General features: G+C 41.5%; 1 protein-coding gene across 1 annotated transcript in view; it reads right to left on the bottom strand.

Moving 5' to 3' along the window:
• Positions 1-20315, bottom strand: part of GTF2F2 (general transcription factor IIF subunit 2) — a 126083-nt gene that overhangs the window by 17047 nt on the left and 88721 nt on the right. Inside the window, exon 6 of the mRNA XM_019650347.1 lies at positions 4458-4557. Coding sequence (XP_019505892.1) covers positions 4458-4557 — 100 coding nt within the window. The remainder of the gene's footprint in view (positions 1-4457; positions 4558-20315) is intronic.

Raw genomic sequence — 20315 nt, 5'->3', positions numbered from 1 at the left:
TCCTGTATTTAGCATCAAGTCTAAAAAGCCAAAAGAAATGTAAATGTGAGTTGCCGAAAGCACCACTGTCAACCCCTCTGTGTTGTGTAATTTCTATTCTTCTGAAAAATGACTGACTAGCACAAGCACTGCATAGTGCTTGTGAACTCACACAGCAAATATTTATAAACCTTCATTTCTTTCCTTTATTAGGTGAAAAACAAGATGAACACAAGTCCCAATATCACCCCGCCCCCAGGGCCCCCTCGTAAATCCTACTTAGACAAAACCCATTATTTCCCAAAGTTTTTGTTCACTGCTTCAAAGGGCGGGGGAGGGGGATTTTATGTTCAAATGCTTGTGAAGTGCAGGATTAAACAAATTCCTAAAGGTTCCCAACGTTAATATATATTTTTTAAAAGATTTTTTATTGGGGAATTGGGGGATGGGAACAGTGCTGGGAGATTGGGGGAAGGGGAACAGACAAGTTGCTGTCGTTTTGTTCTTCAGTCTAGTTGTGGAGGACGTTGCTTCACTGGCCCAAGTTGGCACCATCATCGCGCTCTTCCCGGGCGAGGCACATCAGTCGCCGGCTTCTGGACGGCCGCTCACTGCGGCTGCTGGCCGCTCACGCTGGCTGCTGGCTACACACGGTAGCCCATGGCAACCCACTGCCAAATGGGCTGCAGCCTACGCCGTCACCGGCAACTCAGGCAGCCCAGCTCCAAGTTGAGCTGTTGTTCAGCATCTTAGCTGTGGAGGGCAATATTCACTGGCCCTCATATGTGGGATCCGAACCGGGGCCCTCTGGCATCCCAAGCAAGTTCTTAACCATCGCGCCACTCGGCCGGCCCACCAACGTTAATATATTAAATGCCGTCAATTCTGAAGAGGGGGAATATAATCGGAACCTATGAGTTCCTTGAACACAGAATCCCTTTTACACAACTCTTTTTTTTTTCAAGGAGACTCTCACAAAATTAGGGTTTCAAAAAACATACCTTAGAAAATTTAATGAAGGTTTCAGGTAGAGAAAAGGCCACTAGGGGAGAAACCTGACAGGTCATATCCTAGTAAGGGGTGAATTTTCAGGGCCAAGCATTCAAGGGAGAAGTAACTTAAGAGATAATGCAACTGTATAGCTGTTTTTGGCCCAATAAATGTTTTCCGAATGGCAAGTATGTAAGTATTATATCCCAGAGTTTGTGAACTAAAGAGATAGATTTAAACTTAATGCTTAGAATAGCTCCATGTACAAAGTGGGAATTCAAATATCTGGAGATGCTTCTTTATATGTGTAAGTTTTTCTATGTGCCATAGGTGGGTGAAAAGTTTCTGGGGTTCAATGCAAGTGGTTTCTTTCTGATTAAATGTAGACGTATAGTTTTACAAATACACATACCATTTTCCACCCCCTCTTCCACTTTTGCACTAATTTTTTTCTTATTTTTATCCTGAGGACTTATTCAAAGAACCTCAACTATTAAAATAAAATACTACGACTCATGTTTATATAGTTTCACCTGGCAAAGCTTGGAAAACATTTCAACATTATACTGAGTTTAACATTTTTTATTGACTGTCTTGGTTACACAACCACTAAATCATTCTTATTGAACTATGTCGATGTTTCACAATCTTAAAACCAATATCCCCTCTGATAACAATAAAACTTTTACACTCTTCCTATGGTTGCTATCATACTGTAATACTAAATATGCTTTTAGAAGCTATGCAGGTGTGCCCACCCACTCTAATACACCCCATGGGAAAAAAATTACTAAACATTCAAATGATGCAATGTGGTAGGTAATAGTCTGTTTTTATGTAAACAAAATCGTAATAAAAAATTACTGTATGACTCGTTACTATAATTACATTAGTATAATGACTCATTCACACTATGACAAGCTTACTTAAACAAAGGCAGATACCATGAACTGAAACGTCACTTAATGTCAAAAAGAGTCTTTAAAGTGGGTGTTACATTTTATATCCTCACAAGGAGTTCAGAACACAACATATCCATACTTATTTTATTAGTAAAAACAATGCACAAACATCCTAAAAATTTGGTATTTGGAAGCCATCTTCCGTACCTGCCAGCCAGGTGGTTACAGCACCAACATCACTAAGACTATGAACTTGAAAACGGTCAGAGGCTTGATACTAGCAAAGTGCCAGCCCTGACTGACCAAGGAGAAATTATGGTCTGTAGCACTATAACAAGTGACCCTACAGTGGAATTTAGGAAAAAGATTACAGTACAGAAATGTGGACTCGCTCCTTCAAAGGAAACAGAGGTTCCACCCACCTGGGCTCTGAAAAGGCGCGACCAGAGAACTGCGAGAAGTGATGATGCCTTTAAGACTGGGATCGTATCTCCTTGGTTCACAGGAGTAGGTATCTCAGGCATGAGCAGGCATTTAAAAACACTTGTTGTTGCGAGAAGACAAACCTTAGATAATGGCAGGATGCCGTCACAGCCAGGCACTAACACAATCCAGAGCTTTCTCCCTTTCTCATCCCACAGAAAAGCTTTACTGCCCACCGTACCAATTCAGACACTATGTACTCACTGTGACAATTCCAACGCTTTCACACGATTTTATAAAGAAGAAAATCAGGATGAAATCACTCTACCCCTACCATCCAAAAACAACGCCTGTTCAAGTATTTATCTTTATTTTTGGACGTTTCCAATCGTCTCCAGTTTCAAGAATGGAGAGAAGCACTCGTGCATACACATTTCTGGCACTTGTCTTTCTTATCAACCTTCTCTCCACAAAGGTTACATCTCTGCATAGCTCATGGAAAGGGGGGTCTTTCTCGTCCTGACTGATAAAAACACGTGGGAGTGGAGATTATAGACAGAAGCCTGGCCTGTAAGTGGAGTGAGAAAGCCCAGTCGGGGGTACAGGGGAGCACACCGAGGAGGGAGGGCAAAGCCCATTACGCCTGACTAGCTCCTTCTCCATCTCCACCTGGCTGCAGAAAACTACAGAAAAGATGAGGACAGAAGGCGACACAAAAGTAGACTTTCATCTGCTTGTCTCAGTCAACAGAAAAGAGGGAACACCTCTTGGATAACCTGACACTGTCTCCACTGTCTCGCCTGTTCCCTGCTTGAGTTGACACCTCCCTAAAGCATAACCGGAGCCTGTAAAATCAGAGCCTGGTTGGACGCAACTTAACTTTGGCCTGTTTTCCCTAATCTACGAAGCGTAGCAACTTTTTAAATCGGAATGTCTCTGAAGGGGCACGTGCCCTCCAGCTCTCCATGGCCCCACCGCTTCACCTGGAAAGTTCCAGCATTCTGCTCAGGGGGGATGCCTGTAGGGCCCTGCAGGCCCCGGCCGTCCCTCATATAGAACAGCAGCAGGAAACGCCAGTATCACAAAGCAGTGGTTTGGCTGGCACTGCTCCGTGTCCTCTAACGATCTGGACACTGAGGCCAGTCTTAAGGAGGGTTTATTCTTCCTAGACTCCGTATCCAGGGGATCTTAAGCAATCAAGTAGACACAAGACAGCAACTGTTCACTGCGCCTTAACTCGGGCCTCGTTTTCTTTTTGGGGAGTCGCCCATTTTTCTGTACATCACAGGTTCTTCAAGGTCCCCAGCTGAGCCCTATCAGCACTGCCAGCGCCTGCAGCAGCAGAGCTCGCTGGCTCATCCAGAGAAAGGCTCCTCCGCCAGGCTGCCTGGGTCCGCGCCCACACGTCAGGGGCGGGCCACGCCCACACATCAGGGGCGGGCTGTGAGCGCTCTGTGTCTCAGGGACTCCATCTGCTCAATGAGGACAACGCCAGCGGTTACCTCGGAGGGCAGGTCTGATGAGTAGACGTGCCACTGTCTAGGAGGCGCTCAAAACGGTGCCCGGCACCCAGCACGCACGACATGTGTACAATATATGTGTGTACCGCATACTGTGGAATACACTATATATAGTGCATGTGATATGCTTCCGTTAATAAGGCTTTCAAAACATAAACAGGCCGTCCTCAATTTGCATGGTAGGTAAGACTGTAAAAATGCCTGTGAAAGCTGAAACTATGCAAAGCGATCTTAATAATCAACGGGAAACATACCCATTTTTCTATGGCCTTTAAACTTTTTGGTCAAAACATTAAAAACTCTGTTATAAAAGTATAGAAAAATGGGGAAAAAAGTAAAACTCATATTGATTAAGGATACCGTAATTTAAAACATCAGCAACAGTGAAAAATGAAGTGTTTTATTGCTCTGGAAAAGTTATCAGGAGTAGTGTGAACAGTGTTTGCCTTCCTCGGCCATCTAACTTAGGTTACAGGGTGACACCTTTCCCAGGTGTGGCAAATCGTCACGTGCCTTGCTAAGTCTGCGGACCTCCAGCACCTGACAGCGGAGTGGTGTGACTGCTGAGGTCCTATGCAACCCGAGTCTATGATACAGAAAAGAATAAGGATATAACAGGATGAAGAAAGACACAAGGACTTACATTGTGTTGATGATTAGCCACGGGTTTGTAATTGGTTGTCACAACTTTGTCGAGTTGCTGTGATAGCCTTACAGGTTTGGAAGATTCTTCTATTTGCAATCTGAAAAAGAGAAGGCATTATTAACAAATCAGCTTGTTTATTAGAGTGAAGGCTGAAGACTTATTCCTACAATTCTTCTTACTCAACAACTAATACTTAATATACAAAAAGTAACCTCAGAAGATATACCAGCCTTAATATAAAAACACACTAAATATATACATGACTAGAATGTAGACACCAGAACACAAGCTAAACATACAATCTCATTGTAATTCTACAATCTTCTCCTAATCCAATGTTGTACAATCAAAACTTCACTGAAACAAAGAAGCTAATCAGTTTTAAATTTCTGGGGAAAAAAAACGTCAAAATGAATTAAAGTATATGGCCTAAAATTAATTAAAGTTATTAATACAAAATTCAAAAATTAATTAATTCAAAGCTTCTAGTCACTAGACAAAAGTAAATAAAAAGATAACGCAGCACCACCCAGGTCTGGTGGCTGCTGCACGGGACAGCGCACATGTGGGACATTCCCATCAACACAGACACTCCTATCGGACAGCACCAGTCTCTGACAGGGCTCCCTCTAAATTAAAATATAACCCACAATGCCACCTTTGAAAAAAGAGCCATAAAACAAACATATGACACCTTGTACAGCATATTACAAAACATAGTACTTGACTAGTACCTATATACTCATGTAGCAATCTTAGGTTTTGTTTTGGACTAAATGTTACCGTATTTAGTAACTTACACGCCACCATTTACTTCTTATTTTAAAAATCAGATGAATTCATTTGGTATATCAACACAGTAAATCTAAAGGCGTTTTAAGGGAGAAAAAGTGCAGCTTTCCAAGTTGACTATTTTTAAAGAAACGAAAGGTATCACTGTACCTTTAGACTTCTTATCAGCAAGACATCAGAATACAATATGTTTAAAGCACTACAACAAAGAAATCGCCAACCATATCTAGCTAAATTATAACTGAAGAGTAAAATAAAACTATTTTTGGACCAAAAAAAAGAAGTTTATCATTCATAGATGCTCACTGAGAGAGCGACTCAAGGATTTTATTTCAGTAAGAAGGAAAATGAACCCAAAAGGACCTACTGGGATATAATGTTTATAGCAAAGAAATTGAGAACCATGTTAGAAAATTGCCTACTTAATAAATAGAAAAAAAGAATGTGGTTTTAAAAAAACAAAGTAGAATAACATGAAAGGTAGGAAGAGATTAGAACTAATGCATTTTAAGATTTCTGTATGTTTTCTAAATTTTCTGCAATAAGCATCTATTATTTTAAAAAATTATTTATGTTTTCCAATTACAGTTGACATTCAGTATTATTTTACATTAGTTCCAGGTGTATAGCATAGTGGTTAGACATTTATATAATTTATGTAGTGACTCCGCTCCCCGCCATTAGTCTAGTACCCACCTGGCACCATACATAGTTATTACAATATTATTAACTATATTCCCTATGCTGTACTATACATCCCCAGGACTATTTTGTAACTACTAATTTGTACTTTTTTTAAAAAAATATTTTTATTGGGGAATTGGGGGGATGGGAACAGTGCTGGGGAATTGGGGAAGGGGAACAGACAAGTTGCTGTCATTTTGTTTTTCAGTCTAGTTGTGGAGGACGTTGCTTCACTGGCCCAAGTTGGCACCATCGTTGCGCTCTTCCCAGGCGAGGCATATCAGTCGCCGGCTTCTGGACGGCTGCTCATTGCGGCTGCTGGCCACTCACGCTGGCTGCTGGCTACACATGGTAGCCCATGGCAACCCACTGCCACAGGGGCTGCAGCCTACGATGTCGCCAGCGACTCACGGCAGCCCAGCTCCAGGTTGAGCTGTTGTTCAGCATCTTAGCTGTAGAGGGCAGTGTCACTGGCCCTCATATGTGGGATCCGAACCGGGGCTCTCTGGCATCCCAAGCCAGTTCTTAACCATCGTGCCACTTGGCCGGCCCCTAATTTGTACTTCTTAATCCCTTTACCTTTTTCAGCCAGCTCCCCAACACCTCTCCCTTCTGGCAACCATCAGTTTGTTTTCTGTATCTATGAGTCTATTTCCGTTTTGTTTGTTTATTTTGTTCTTTAGATTCCACATAAGTGAGATCACATGGTATTTGTCTCTGTCTGACTTGTTTCACTTAGCATAATATTCTCTAGATCCATCCACATTGTCGTAAGCATCTATTACTTTTATAACCAGAAAAGAAGTATGTTTTCTTAAAAAAAGATCATTTCTGGGCCAGCCGAGTGGCTCAGTTGGTTAAGAGTCAGCTTAAGAGTGTGAGCTCTGAGCAACAGGGCCGCCAGTTCGATTCCCACACAGGCCAGTGACGCTGCACCAGAGCTGAGCTGTTGCTGAGCTGCCAATGGGGGGCAGGATGGCTCAGCTGGTGAGAGCACGTGCTCCTAACAACAAGACTGCTTGTTTGATGGTGGGTTATGCCTGCCCGCAACTAAGACTGAACTTGGCACCTTGAGCTGAGCTGCCGCCCGGATGGCTCAGTGGATAAAGCACGCGCTCTTAACAACAAGGCTGCTGAGCTCAACTCCCGCATGGGATGGTGGCTACGCCCACCCGCAACTAATACTGTAACACAGCACCTTGAGCTTAGAGGCCACGAGCTGCTGACAGGAAGCCAGATGGCGACTGGCGCCCTCCACAACAAAGACTGAAGAACAACAACTTGGCTGGTCCCCTCCCTCAATTCCCCAACGCTGTTCCCCTCCCCCAATTCCCCAATTAAAAAAAAAACAAAAACAAAAAACATTTCTTGGGAGGTTAGTTTGAAAGTCATAAAAATGTTGGTTATTTAAAGTCCATACATGTTCAATATCATATATTACTTTACTTGAATGGAACTTTAAATAGTTTGGTTCAATAGACTAGGAGCTAAAAATGATTTTCATTTAAAATTCCTTCAAAAGCACAACTTGCAGTATAAAAGACGCCTGTTTTTATAACATTCTTATTATTCAATTCCTTGGAAGAAGTTAATTATCTATTTGTTTCTGCCTATTTTTAGGTATATAACATTGAATCACTCAGAAGATAATGGATATCTACCAGTTGCTTTTTTAATTTGAAAGCTATAAATACTATAGGTTTTGTTTTTTACTATGGTCCCCAAATTCAGTACAGTCATTTCTGTATTGAAATATAAATATTTTAATTCTTCCAATTATTTATAAATCCAGTTATCCTTTAATACATAAAATGATTCTTTCATAAAGCGAAAAGTACTCTACAAGTGTCTGCAGAAACTTATTGTATATCTAACCATAAATCATATGTAGTGTTACTTTCCATTTCATGCGACAAATACACTTTCTGTGAACCGTGAAGGAAGCACCGGCCAGAGGTCCAGAAGGGGGACGCCTACCTGAAGATGCACTGGGACTCACAGCCCTTCAGCGGCCTCTTAACTGTTCTTGGAGGAAACACAAGCTCCTCCCCACGACTGCACGTCCCTGTGGGATCTAGTCCCTGCTGATCTCCCACGTCTGCACCAGGCTACAGCTGTGCCAGGACCAGGCTTCGGCAACCACCCAGCAAGCGTTGGTTGCGGATGCCGAGTGGAGGTGTGCTCTGCTGGAAGACCAGCCTTAAACACCGTTTATCTGTAAGTAACGAGCTGCAGTCCTGAGAGGCAGGGCGTTGGTGCTGTGACAACCGACAGCATGCTGCTGTGAAGTGAAAAACTACCCCACGGCAGGCGCTTTCAGGTAAGCAAGCGGGAGGGACTGCTCATGCTTCCAAGAAGACTGGGTGGAAACGACTCCTCCAAGCTGACAGGGTGTCTCCAAGTGCCTAACAAATGAACCTTCAGAGAGAAAAAAGTGATGGAGACAGACAGAAATGCTTCCAGAGGCTAGAACGAAGCATGTGTAACTCCTTGAGAAAAAACATGGCTAAGTGGCGGTCTGCCTGTGAACACCTTTGCGCCTAGCCTTGGCCCACTCCCAATGCAGCCACCGGGGTTTGGCCTCTCCAAACAGTAATCCATCTGTTAGGCTTCCCTGTTGCCCTGACCTCACTCCACAGTTTAATCTTATGACACCTTCAAGGAGGGAGGCATGTACGCGCCTTCCTTCCACATTAAACGATTCTTCCCATTACTTCACAATTTGAAAATTCCTCAGGGTTCCAGTTTGATTCCAGAAGTGTGTCTTTACAAACAGTAGCTGATTCTGATCATGTTCTGACACTTGACTGTATCTGAAGAATTTATTTGCAGCCTCTGCAGCCTGACTCAGTCATGTGGCACAGTTTCTGTTCAGCTCTAATGCAACGTTTTAAAAGCCGATGCCACCACACACCAAGTGTCATGCCGTTCTGATCCTCAAAGGATTTCATGTTTTAGATATATATGGGAAAACAATGAAATAACTTTTCAAAAATAAAGAGCACATATAAAATTTAACCTTTTTATTATACATTTAAACAGTCAACTTCAAGGGTTCTGTTTTAATTAAAAGAGGACATCTTATGATTCAAAATGCAAAAGGTTAATCTATGGGCTGAAAATATATTTTTGAAGAGCTAAATCTTAAAATACTTTAACCTTGAATAGTTTAAAATAATTTAGCAGGATTCTTTACTTAACACTAAATAATTCATGTAACATTACCTCCTGAAGTGTCAGAACAATCTGCAACTCTATTTCACCACTGAACAATGCATTAAATGAAACATCACTGACTTCAATGAGCCTTCAAAGTCAAAATAAGACTTAGCTGAGCTTGCACAAAGGAATATAATTGGGAAATATTTGGATTGTAAAGCTGAACAGCAAACCACATGCAAAGGTTTTAGGCTGGACAGGGAGCGAGCTATAAACCCCACTGTCCTGACCATTTAAAAAAATGGGTCTTAAGTTCCCAGAAAGTTTTAAAATATGCTGTTACTTTCAAGAAACAGTACTAGAAAGATAATATTCTGTGATCATTTAAACACAGCCAGGCCTCATTTTTCTTTTGTTTTATAAACCATTAAAAAAATGCTTATTGCTAATTACTACCACCACTTCCAGACAATTTGTAATATACTTCCACGTTCTTAGAAGGCTAGGACTCATTGAATTACTAGTCTTTCTGGAACTATTTAAAGAGTCAGTTTTATCTCTTAATTCTTCCCAACAAAGAAAAAGTTCAAGGGCTACAACATTTAAAGCTAAAATACTAATAAAATGACAACAACTATTACAAATAATAACACACATTTAAAGAGCAAACGCTGAACTGGAACTCAGATCTTTCTGTTGTACCCCAAGGTCCAAGCAGTTAATCAATACAGTCCTTAAAAGTATATAGTCCCTTCTATATAGTCTCCTAAAAGGCCATATAATAGAATAAAACCTCAGTGTTTAGTTCAAAATAAGTAATTCTCCTTGACACTCATCAACTTGCCACAATTAGCCCAATTCCATAAGCACACACACGCACGCACACGTGAGCACGTTCTCCTTTACAACAATGTACAAAAAGAAGCTAGTGAGTCAATGTCACCAGTTATGAGGCTATAATCATGCTCCACAATCATGAAAGACCTTCATTATACTTAAAGATTTATGTACTATACTGGGAATTCAAATGATTTAATATATTTTAGAAATACAAAATTCACATTAAAAAAAAAAAAAGAGTAGCAGAAACATCCCCCAAATATTTTAAAGGATGAATTCTAGTAAGATCTAACAACAAGGGGGGCGGGGAGCCAAATTCTATTGCTGTAGGCTGTTGGCAGATTGGGGAAGTTTACAAGTTTTAGTCAATGGACCCTTCATTTACCCCATTGATCCGCACAGTGCTCCTCACACAAAAATAACTAAGTACATATTTGTTAAGCAAATGAACAAATGACGCCTTACTGTACAACTAGATCACAGAGGAAACAGCCAAATCTCACATTGACAAATTCCACCATAACGCCTGACTTTATACACACGGGCTATTTGCACACCTAAGCAGAAGACCCTGTGTACTAATACTGCCTTGCTAATCCAGTTACCAACTACACGCAGCGGTTCTCAACCTGTGGGTCGCGACCCCTTTGGAGGTCGAATGACCCTTTCACAGGGGTGGCCTAAGGCCATCGGAAAACAAAAAGACATTTACATTACGATTCATAACAGTAGCAAAATTACAGTTATAGAGTAGCAACGAAAATAATTTTATGGTTGGGGGTCACCACAACATGAGGAACTGAATTAAGGGGTCGCGGCATTAGGAAGGTTGAGAACTGCTGAACTACAGAATTAACCACCAACAAAAACACACCGAACAGCCAATGTGCCCACGAGCAACTGCCAATGTAGGAGATGCTTTACAAAGTAAACATTAGTACTTGACATTCACCTAGCCTTTGTGTGATAGCTGCACTTGATTGCAATTTATGCTATTCTTAAAATGATACGTTTCACAAAAAAATGTGTATTTTCTTAAGATTTTTATTTCATTTTTGAAAGGGGGAGAGCAAAGCAGTGAAGAAGGTAAACAGCGCCTCCCGTGGGAGGGAGGGATGGGTGAAGGAGCTGACATCTGCAGGGGGAGAGAAGGCCTATGTGCACTGACACCTGGCCCAGACTTAGGTAAGAACACGGAAATTTCCGGAGAAAGCCCAGCTTGGGAGCAGGGGCACAGAAGGCTGGGAGAAAGGCCAGGTGAGGTAATAACCAGGTGTGAGCCGAGCTGACTTACTAATATGAAAAGGTTCCGGTGACGCCTAGTTTTAAGACAGCGCATTTATAGGAAGTTTCAATATTTTGGGACTAGGACAAAGACAGCTTCTCAACGGAATTGTCACAATAGTACACTTTTATCGATTCGAATGTGGGTTTGAGTGGCAATGAAAAAATTTTAGGGCTTGCAATTGACAAGTAATCTAATTATATCCTTATCTGGCAGAGCTACTAGAAGGATTATAGGTAGTAAATATTAAATTACCTGGCCAAGAGTCTCTTACAAATACTTATTGTTTGTAAGCATGAAAACAGGGACTTTCTCAGATCCCTAAGGCCTAGAATAGGCAGGTGATATAAAGCGCTGAATAAATAAACAAGCGAACAAAAGGACAAGAAGAAAAGTTTTAGGCTGCATTTGTTAAGAAATGGTAATTTGGTTGTCAAATCGTATGACTTACAGTAATACTATGCTAACATTTAGATTTGGCATTTAAGAAAAGAGAATGTGAAGTGCAGAGGCTTAATTTTCACTCTGCAGGAAATACCCGGTAAAGGAAAATAGTATCTACTTGCGCTGCTCAATATGGAGCCACTAGCAATACGCAACTGAAACAGAACCCAGTTGGGACCCCCACAAAAAAGGCCTTGCAACATCCCTGGCCTCGCCTCTCCCTACCCTAGAGCTTAACAATTGATCACCCCCCTCCCTGTGGTTTGAGCCTGGAATGTCCCCAGTCCCAGTTCCTGAGTTTGGAATATCCCCCATCCCAGTTCTCCGCTTTAGATAATTACCCTGAAACTTGTGCTTGCTTACTGATCACAATACCCATGCTTATGATGATGACAATGCCCCATGCTTACTGATCACATCTCTATGGCCTAGCATTCTTTCCAGGTTACTGTCATCACTGTTCCTGAGTTGATGACCACGTTGGAAAGCCACATCACCTGACGGAAGACTCCATGCAGACCCCTGGAATACCACGTGGCCTACGGAGGAATGTCCAGATTTCCCCTGAAGTATCCCAGGCTGGTCTGAGAATGTTTAGGCAGTTTCTGGAGGTGTTAACCCGCTGCCTTCTCAGACCACCAGTGCTCTGATAATGAACGCTTTTTCTGTGGCCCGACTCCTGTGTCGGTCTATTGGCTGAGCGGCGCAGGCAGCACGAGTCCCGGACTCGTTTGGCCTCCGGTTTCACAACTATTTAAAGTAATTAAAATTAGATAAAATGAAAACCTCAGTTCCTCAGGCACACCTGCCACATTTTACATGCTCAAGAGCTACACAGCTATAGGTGCTACCATATCGGCCAACATACAGGGCACTTCTATCTCGGCAGAACGTTCTACTGGACGGCGCAAGAGAATCACAAACTCGAGTGTCTACAGGGACCTGTCGAGCAGGGCAGAGTAACAGTGAGTGGTGCGGCTGCGTGAGCTGGAAAGAGAGCAGCCGCTCCATCCCAAGTGGGCAGCGGGCCGGCGCGCGCTGACTTACTCTGTAGGAATGCAAGCCCACCATTACCAGATTGTCTAATTATTCAAGACAACGCAGTCAGATTTTCATGTGAAGTCATTTATTAAATACTGCCAACTAATTCAATTTAAAAAACAGGCAACTTTCCTCTCCCCAAAATATAAACAACCCTCAAAACCAATAACATAAACACCAGCTACAATGGGCTACTAGGGGGCAGCCTCCTGGCCTGTGTATCTATACTCCAAGGGGTTTTGTTTCCTGTTTTAAGCAAAGCAGCAGCACAGAATTACAAATTATTACTAAAAGTAGCAAAGTCAGGACACAAGTGTGTCATAACCACTGGCATCCAGACAAAGGTTTTGTTGAAGGACCAGCAAATTCCCTCCACCTCCAAGCCCACGCTACAACCCAGAGGCGAATCCATCCGCGGGCTGATGGACGCTCCCAGATTGTGCTCAGACTAAGGACGGAAAAATATCTCCTATAAAATACAGAGACATGATTGTTCTTGACTTTTTATAGAACAGGAAATTTCATATGATTTAACCTAATCGCTCCCTCTAAATGAAAGACTTAATGCTAAGGTGAATTCTTCTGCATCAGAATAATTCAAATCATTAATGAAGGCCCAGTGTCAGCCCGTCGTCATCCAGTTTGTCAGAGGCAGAGAGGGAAGAAAATGTCAAGATTCCCTGTCCCGGGCTCTTCACCTGTATCATAATTGCATCTTAAATATAACGAAGCAACTCAGACATCTTTTCAAGTTGGTACATTATCCCAATTAAAAATATTTATAGCTATTTAAGAAGACATGTTAGGTCCAAAATATGTCCGTTACATTAGCTGACAGTTCAGGAGAGGCCCACACCTCGCGTGGGAATGACGACTCACATTGGAGTGGGTTTTCTCCTCGATTTTTGTTACAAACAACAGCCACCCTCAGAAGTTTCTGATCTGTGTTGCGTCAGGTGAAAGAAATGACAGTTAGTGTAATGATACTGTTATGTGTCTTGTTTTTGTGTTTCTGATTACTGCCTAATTTCTGTTTTCACCGAAACAATGTAAAACTGTCAATCCCTTGTCAGATGGTCACTTCGTAAGGAAAAGTCCATCCAGCATTCCAGAGATACCTGTTTACCTGTTAGCTCAGCAACACAAAGTCTCTACTCACCAGTCCCAAACATAAATGGCTTACCTCACAGCCAGAGTATTCTCACTATGGCGTGTGGTTTCCTTTCCCCCTGTATTCTTTCCTCGTGTAATGTACTCATTCTCTTGACCTTGAAGGCATGTTCAGTGAGTATCTTTAACCTAAGCAGTAGCAGCGCCTCTATGTCACAGCCTGCTGGCTTCATGCCAGGACAACACACGCCCAGACTAGAGGGCGGGGTCAGGGAGCGGCACTTCTGGTTCCCAGGAGTCTGGTGAGCAACACAGCAGCTAAGGTTTGTACTGGCTGAAGTTTTGGTTCAAATAATTATGCATTTTGGTCAGTGAAACTTATCCACTGCAATGTTTTTTTTCATTAGTCCAAGTCAGGCATGATTTCTTATTTCATGAGAGCAAATTGCTTTTCACCTTGGAACGTTTGGGTTCCAATGTAAGTGTATGTGTGACAGGGGAGGGGAAGGGGCAGGAAAGAGGAAAGGGGGACGCAGAAGGAAGAGATGGGATTTGACAGAAGAAGCCCTTTGCAGGTTATGCTTTTCATGGTAATGAAATACTCCTGTCACTAATTTTAGTACAGGTATAAAGAAATACATGAGGAAAAAGTGTTTAGCTGATCACCAGGTAGCTACTCTTTCTATGCTAGAAGTGAAATTACCTTAAAATCCAGTGGATGATGAATGACAAAAAAATAGGTAAGTTTCATTAAGAACTTCTCATTTTATTTCCCTCCTCCAAATTCCACCAAAAGTAAAAAGCCTAAATAATTTGGTATGGTTCCCAGGGGTGGGGACGAAGGTTATCTATCAAGAGGTCCAGTAATATTTATAACAATGTTCAAAAGAGGAATAGAGAAATATCTTTTGTATTCATATTCATGTCAATAATTTCGCATTTAAATAAATCAGACAGGGGGTGACAGGTTAGCTCAGTTGGTTACAGCGCGGTGCTGATAACACCAAGGCTGCCGGTTCGATCCCTGCATGGGCTACTATGAGCTATGCCCTCCTTAAAAGAGTCAACTATGCCACTGTAGCATGAAAGCAACGTGTAACCAATGACCATGGCTGTTCCCCAATAAAAAAATTTTAAAAAAAATCAGACTAAAGCAAACCTGTGGCATATAAAGTGACCTTGAATAACGCTTAGTGTAGAAAGAATGTACCCATATCATGGTATGGCAGTGACCTTGGTCAAGTTAATCAAGTTAATCAACCTCTGTATCACCTTGGTGCCCTCATGGGAAAAAATGAGCATAATAACAACAGAAATAGGTGAGATAACCTTTAGAAAACACTTAATAAATGGCCTGTCCCATAATATGCATTCAGTAAATTTTAGCTATTATTGTAGTTATTATTATCACTCAAGTAGCCAAAGTGAACAGAAACGTATGGGAGTTATTTAAATAAACACAACTTTTAATAATTACCTGGTTCATCGACGGAATTTTAAAACCAAGATATGTGGAACTGTGTCCATCCTTTATTTATTCTGATGGGGTATATTTGGCTACATTAAAGTTATTTCTTTGATCTCCCCTCTGATGTTTTCAAGGATAAAAAAGTTTCCTTCTAAATGCCATTCAGCTGTAGGTTAAACATGTGATGCTCGTGGACATGCTAATTAGAACTAATTATAATTCAGCCAAAGCACCAAAAGACAGTAAAACAGGGTGGCTTCTCGCTTTGGATAACTCTATATCTGATTCAAAATATTCACTGAATTCTAGATGTAGGCAAAATATTTTTGGATTTAATCCTTAAGGCATTCAATTCAATCTCTCTTTTATATATATATATATATATATATATATATGACTTTTAACCAGTAGAACGTGTCTGAGTTTAACAAAAGTAGAAAAATGCACTTGAGCAAAACACCTCTGTAAGTTATGCAGATAACTCATAACCATTTTAAAACTAATAGCCTCAAAAATGATTTTTCCCTGTCTTCCTCATCATGCTGAAATATGATTCAAGGAGGTTATATAATTTTCTTCCCAGGAGACAGGGTCACCTTCAGACAAACTGCATAGTGGGTGAGGCTGAAATGAACTTTTATTCTTTTCCTTCCCTTTCTTGTGAACATCTATGTTACTTTGATGATGCCAGGGTCCCTATTTTTTGCCTCCTTAACCTCTTTAGCTGATTCCCCTAGATTTTCTATATATGAGCTCTGGGTTATTTCATATGCATTATTTTATCTTAATGGCCAAATCTAATGCCTTCCAGGAACATTAAACAAAACCACATAGGCCCATTTCCACCCATAATCCCTAAGGATTCGTTTAGATTTTTATATCCTTTAAATACTATGCCAGGCCCTTACCTACACTGACCCTCATAAACTTGTGTGTGTGGGGGTGGGAAGAGGGGTCAATTCAGACAGCATTTAGAGGCCTTCCTGACAACAGCATTTCACCTGACGCAGCTCAGGTTTCACCATCCATTTTTTCTCCCAGATGACTTTCACACACAGAAAAGGAGTTTTGCCTAAATACTAATTCTAGGGTCTCCCCACCCAGTCTCCTGCTTCCTTGCGAACTCCCCCTCCCTCACCCCACAACACAATCCCACAACGATGTGTGACTCACAGCAATGACTGGATGAGAGAATGGAGGACAAGCAGTCACTGTGATGTATTGGGGACTGCCAAGTTCTAGAAAAAATTCTTGAATCACATCATACATATCTTGATTAAAAACACTAAAGAATTGGCTAATTTCTCTAGACGGATTTAAAGGAAACCTAGACAGTGCCATTAGGTATAAGACTGCCACACTAAGAGTTCCTTTCAGCACCACTTTTCCATTTTTGTAATTTATAGCTTTGTAATTTTTATGGTAAACAGTAAAATAAATATTATAGCAAAAGCTATGAGGCTAATAAAGAAATTAGAGCATATGGGAATAATTAATTTCATAAAATTCCTATTAATTTCCTAATTTCACTAGCATTTGAAACTGCTAATGAAAGATTAGAAATAAGAATAAAGATAGGTGCCTTTTTAGTCCCTCCTAAATGTGTCCTAAGAAGCCAAGAAGAAAACTAAAGTTAGGCCTTTCAGTGTGCCAAATAATAAACTCTAATGGCATCACTTGTAAGATAAACAGAATGCAAAAGCCCGTCCTTTTCATTATGGATGAAATGCATTCATTCATTTAAGGTTCAGATTTGGTTTTGAGAATTTAAAGTCTCACATAGATTTTACATTTGTGGATAAAATTCTTTTAAAGAGAAACTGCTAGAAATTACCATTAATATAATAAAACTAACTCAGTTTTGTAACAGAAATACTAATGCTTTTATGTTCATCATATTGATAGATGCTGAGGATAATTATTGCACTAAGATTTTCTTTTTTTGTCAGTTCATGCTGCCAGTCCTTTCATAGACATTCAGCTACGACTACTTTTCTGAAGCTCCCTAAACTGTTTATCCACTGACTGAACACCAGGCTTCAGGTTTACCATCATTTGGGGGAATCGTGTGACACTGACATGAGGTTACCTGGCCCACATGCAAATTTTCTCTTACAGACAGCCTATGGATAGATTTATTAAGAACTGCCTATGTCATTTGATGAGTTTAATGAAATAATTTTTCTTGCTATTAGTAGAGGGGAGAAGGCATTATAGAAATTTTTCAGTCTGGTTTTTCTAAGAATACAAAATACTACCTGGTTCAATTCCAACCTTTGTTTTTTATAGTGGTCTTAGTACAAAGACAACAGACTTAGCATATATGAAAAGGGTTTCGAAACAAGATGTGGGTAAAAACAGTCCTGATGCTTTATGGATTTAGACTCTGTGTGTTGTTTTATGTGCATCGCTAGCTCTGTTTAAAATAGAGCTATTTTACCAGGCTATTCTTCATGAAGCTCTAGTTAGTCATAGAATGACTGCTATTATGGGCCCAAAACAAATGTATAAAAATGTATTCTACATCATCAACAGGCATGGATGGTCCAAGTTATTATACAGGCTACTTATAGTCATGATGCATATTCGAGACACGATGGGCAAAATCCACTTCACTGTGCTACGCTGTCGAAACGATCTGCATCGGGGTCATTTGTCTTTGTAAATGTTGCCTTGGCAGATATCTCTGACGAGGCTGAGTACCAGCAAGAAAGCATCACCCCCCACGCTATGTTTTCCACTTGTTGTGACGGTTCTACACAAGGCTCTTTCCCCCAGTTTTCTCGAGTGCTGCTAGCTGAAAGCAAAGGCAACGTCTGTGTCCGTGGAACAGTCCAAGGTAACATGCCCAAATAGCAACAGCTTTGTCTTGTAGCATAATCTACTCAACAACCGAGTTAGGCAGGAACAGGTGAGAAAGTGTGCATTATGTATATGTATACACCCATATTTGAATAAACACATTCTATCTAAAACATGCCCATGTTTCTCCTGGTTAAATATTTAGAGCCAAGAGAGCAATGAACAAGGCCTTGACTTGCTGTATTTTTATACAGACCAAAATGAGAATACAGATGGTGAAAGGGAAGTGGGCTTCGGGTTTAATTCACATACAAGGTAGTGGTTCAAGTAACGGAGTGTGTTTGATAAAAGCACTTCAGGTGTGACGTGAACTTGGTGGTTTAAAGGAAGCCTTTACATGTTTATAACAGAAGGTACAGCAGTAATCTTTACATCACTTATGATTAGACCAGGTTCTTGACACTGAACTCTATCACCACGAACAGGCTACGTTCTCCAAGTAACATACAGCAGAGAATGCGCATCTTCTGCAAGGTACATGTTAAATACGTGAAATCTGAAGGAAACACATTTAAAACATGAAAATAGATTCATGTAACTGTTAGCTGAAGTAGTGACTAAAGGAATTTAACGTGCGTGTGTAGGTGGGAAAATGAATGTGGTCATGCAGCTCAAGGGGGCTGACCTAACAGAAATCAGACAATAAAAGATAAACTACTGTGATGAGAGGTACTTCCCAATTTTCATATTTATTATATTATAAATCGAAGGCTTATAATGAGAATTATTTTAAATGGCTTAAAGCTAATAAGCACCTAAGATTATTAAGCAGCCCTAATGGCTAACTCTGACATCCATTCCTCTAACTCCTAAAAATATTTAGGTTAGAGATTAAATAAGCTGCTTATGGTGACAGAAGCAATGTTTCTTGAGCCAGCTGCTGTGATATACACTGCAAAAATGAATCATTTTTCCAAATTAAAATTCCTATGATCTATGACTATGTGATGGGTGCTAACAGAGCACAAAAGTGGGATCAAACAACTTGTATTCAACAAATTTGAAAACACCATTCTGCAGAATTCCAGTTGCCTCCGAGTAGCAATCAGAATCATTAGCTGCATATCATGTCCAAGTGCAGGAAGCTACTTGGGCGTACACACTAACCACAACATTGTTGCTATGGTGACTAAGCAAATCCAGCAAACGGCTACTTCGTTAGTGACTCTACGGAACTATAAATGCTGGAATCATCGATGGGAATAACTAGGCAGCATGTGGCCATCAAGTGCACTGAGGTTTAAAGGGAATTTCTGAAAAGGTAAATGTTAATACAGCGCTTTAGCAACCTTTGAAAATTACAAGGAGAGGTTCTGGCGCTGGCTAGAGCGCAATCATGCCTGGGGGGACACTTAGAGGAGGTGTGGTGAGGCCCATGGGGGGTGCTCGGCTCTGCTGGGGACCAGCTGCTAGGGTGCTGATATTGACAGTGAAGGGTGACAGCCACTGAAACCGTCAGGACTCCCTGACTCGCTGCCTCCGGCTTGCCACTGTGAACAGGCTTTCAGACCCTATGGCTTCACCATCTCTCCACCAAGAGGGTGAAGAGAGGGGTGAAAGGAAGACTTCAACAAGTTTCAACTGGGAAGAATTAAAACTTACATTTAAGAATGAAAATAAAAGTTGGTATAACTTCTCTGATACAGTGACAGAAAATTAATGCTAGAATTAGGAGGAGGAGAGAGAGAGGGAGGAGGGGAAGAGAGGAGGGGAGAGAGGTGAAGAACCAGCGGTAAAATGAGCGTCAGCTCAGGCTGGAAAGGCCCTTGCGTGCCAGGCTCAGCTGTGGGGAGCCGCTGCTAAAACCCGAGAACTACAGGGAGGAGCTCCTGTAAAAGGAAGACGAATCCCTGGCCGTTAGTTCCTTCGTCCTCAGCAATAAGCAGAAGGAACCAGAGCAGGAGAGACTGGTGTCAGGCAGAACAATAACGAAGGATGGAGAGAAGCTACAGGTGCGGGGGCTGGAGGGCAGGTGTGTGAGGACTGTGCCGCCCCAATCAAGCGTTTCCTGGAGCCTAAGGGGCGGCAGGCTCCGTGTCAGGTACCCTGGGGGAAAGCAGGATGAAAAGGCCACGAGCTGGTGCAGGGGGGGGGGGCAAGCCCGCCCCACGCACAGCAGAGTGTCTCCACTTGGGCGGGTGCCTGCCGTTCCCGGAATCTGCCCCTTCCT

The sequence above is a fragment of the Hipposideros armiger genome, unplaced genomic scaffold (assembly GCF_001890085.2).
Source record: "Hipposideros armiger isolate ML-2016 unplaced genomic scaffold, ASM189008v1 scaffold_139, whole genome shotgun sequence".
Classification (NCBI taxonomy): Eukaryota; Metazoa; Chordata; class Mammalia; order Chiroptera; family Hipposideridae; genus Hipposideros; species Hipposideros armiger.
The sequence above is the reverse complement of the archived record's forward strand: the minus strand, read 5'-3'. Positions and strand labels throughout refer to the sequence as shown.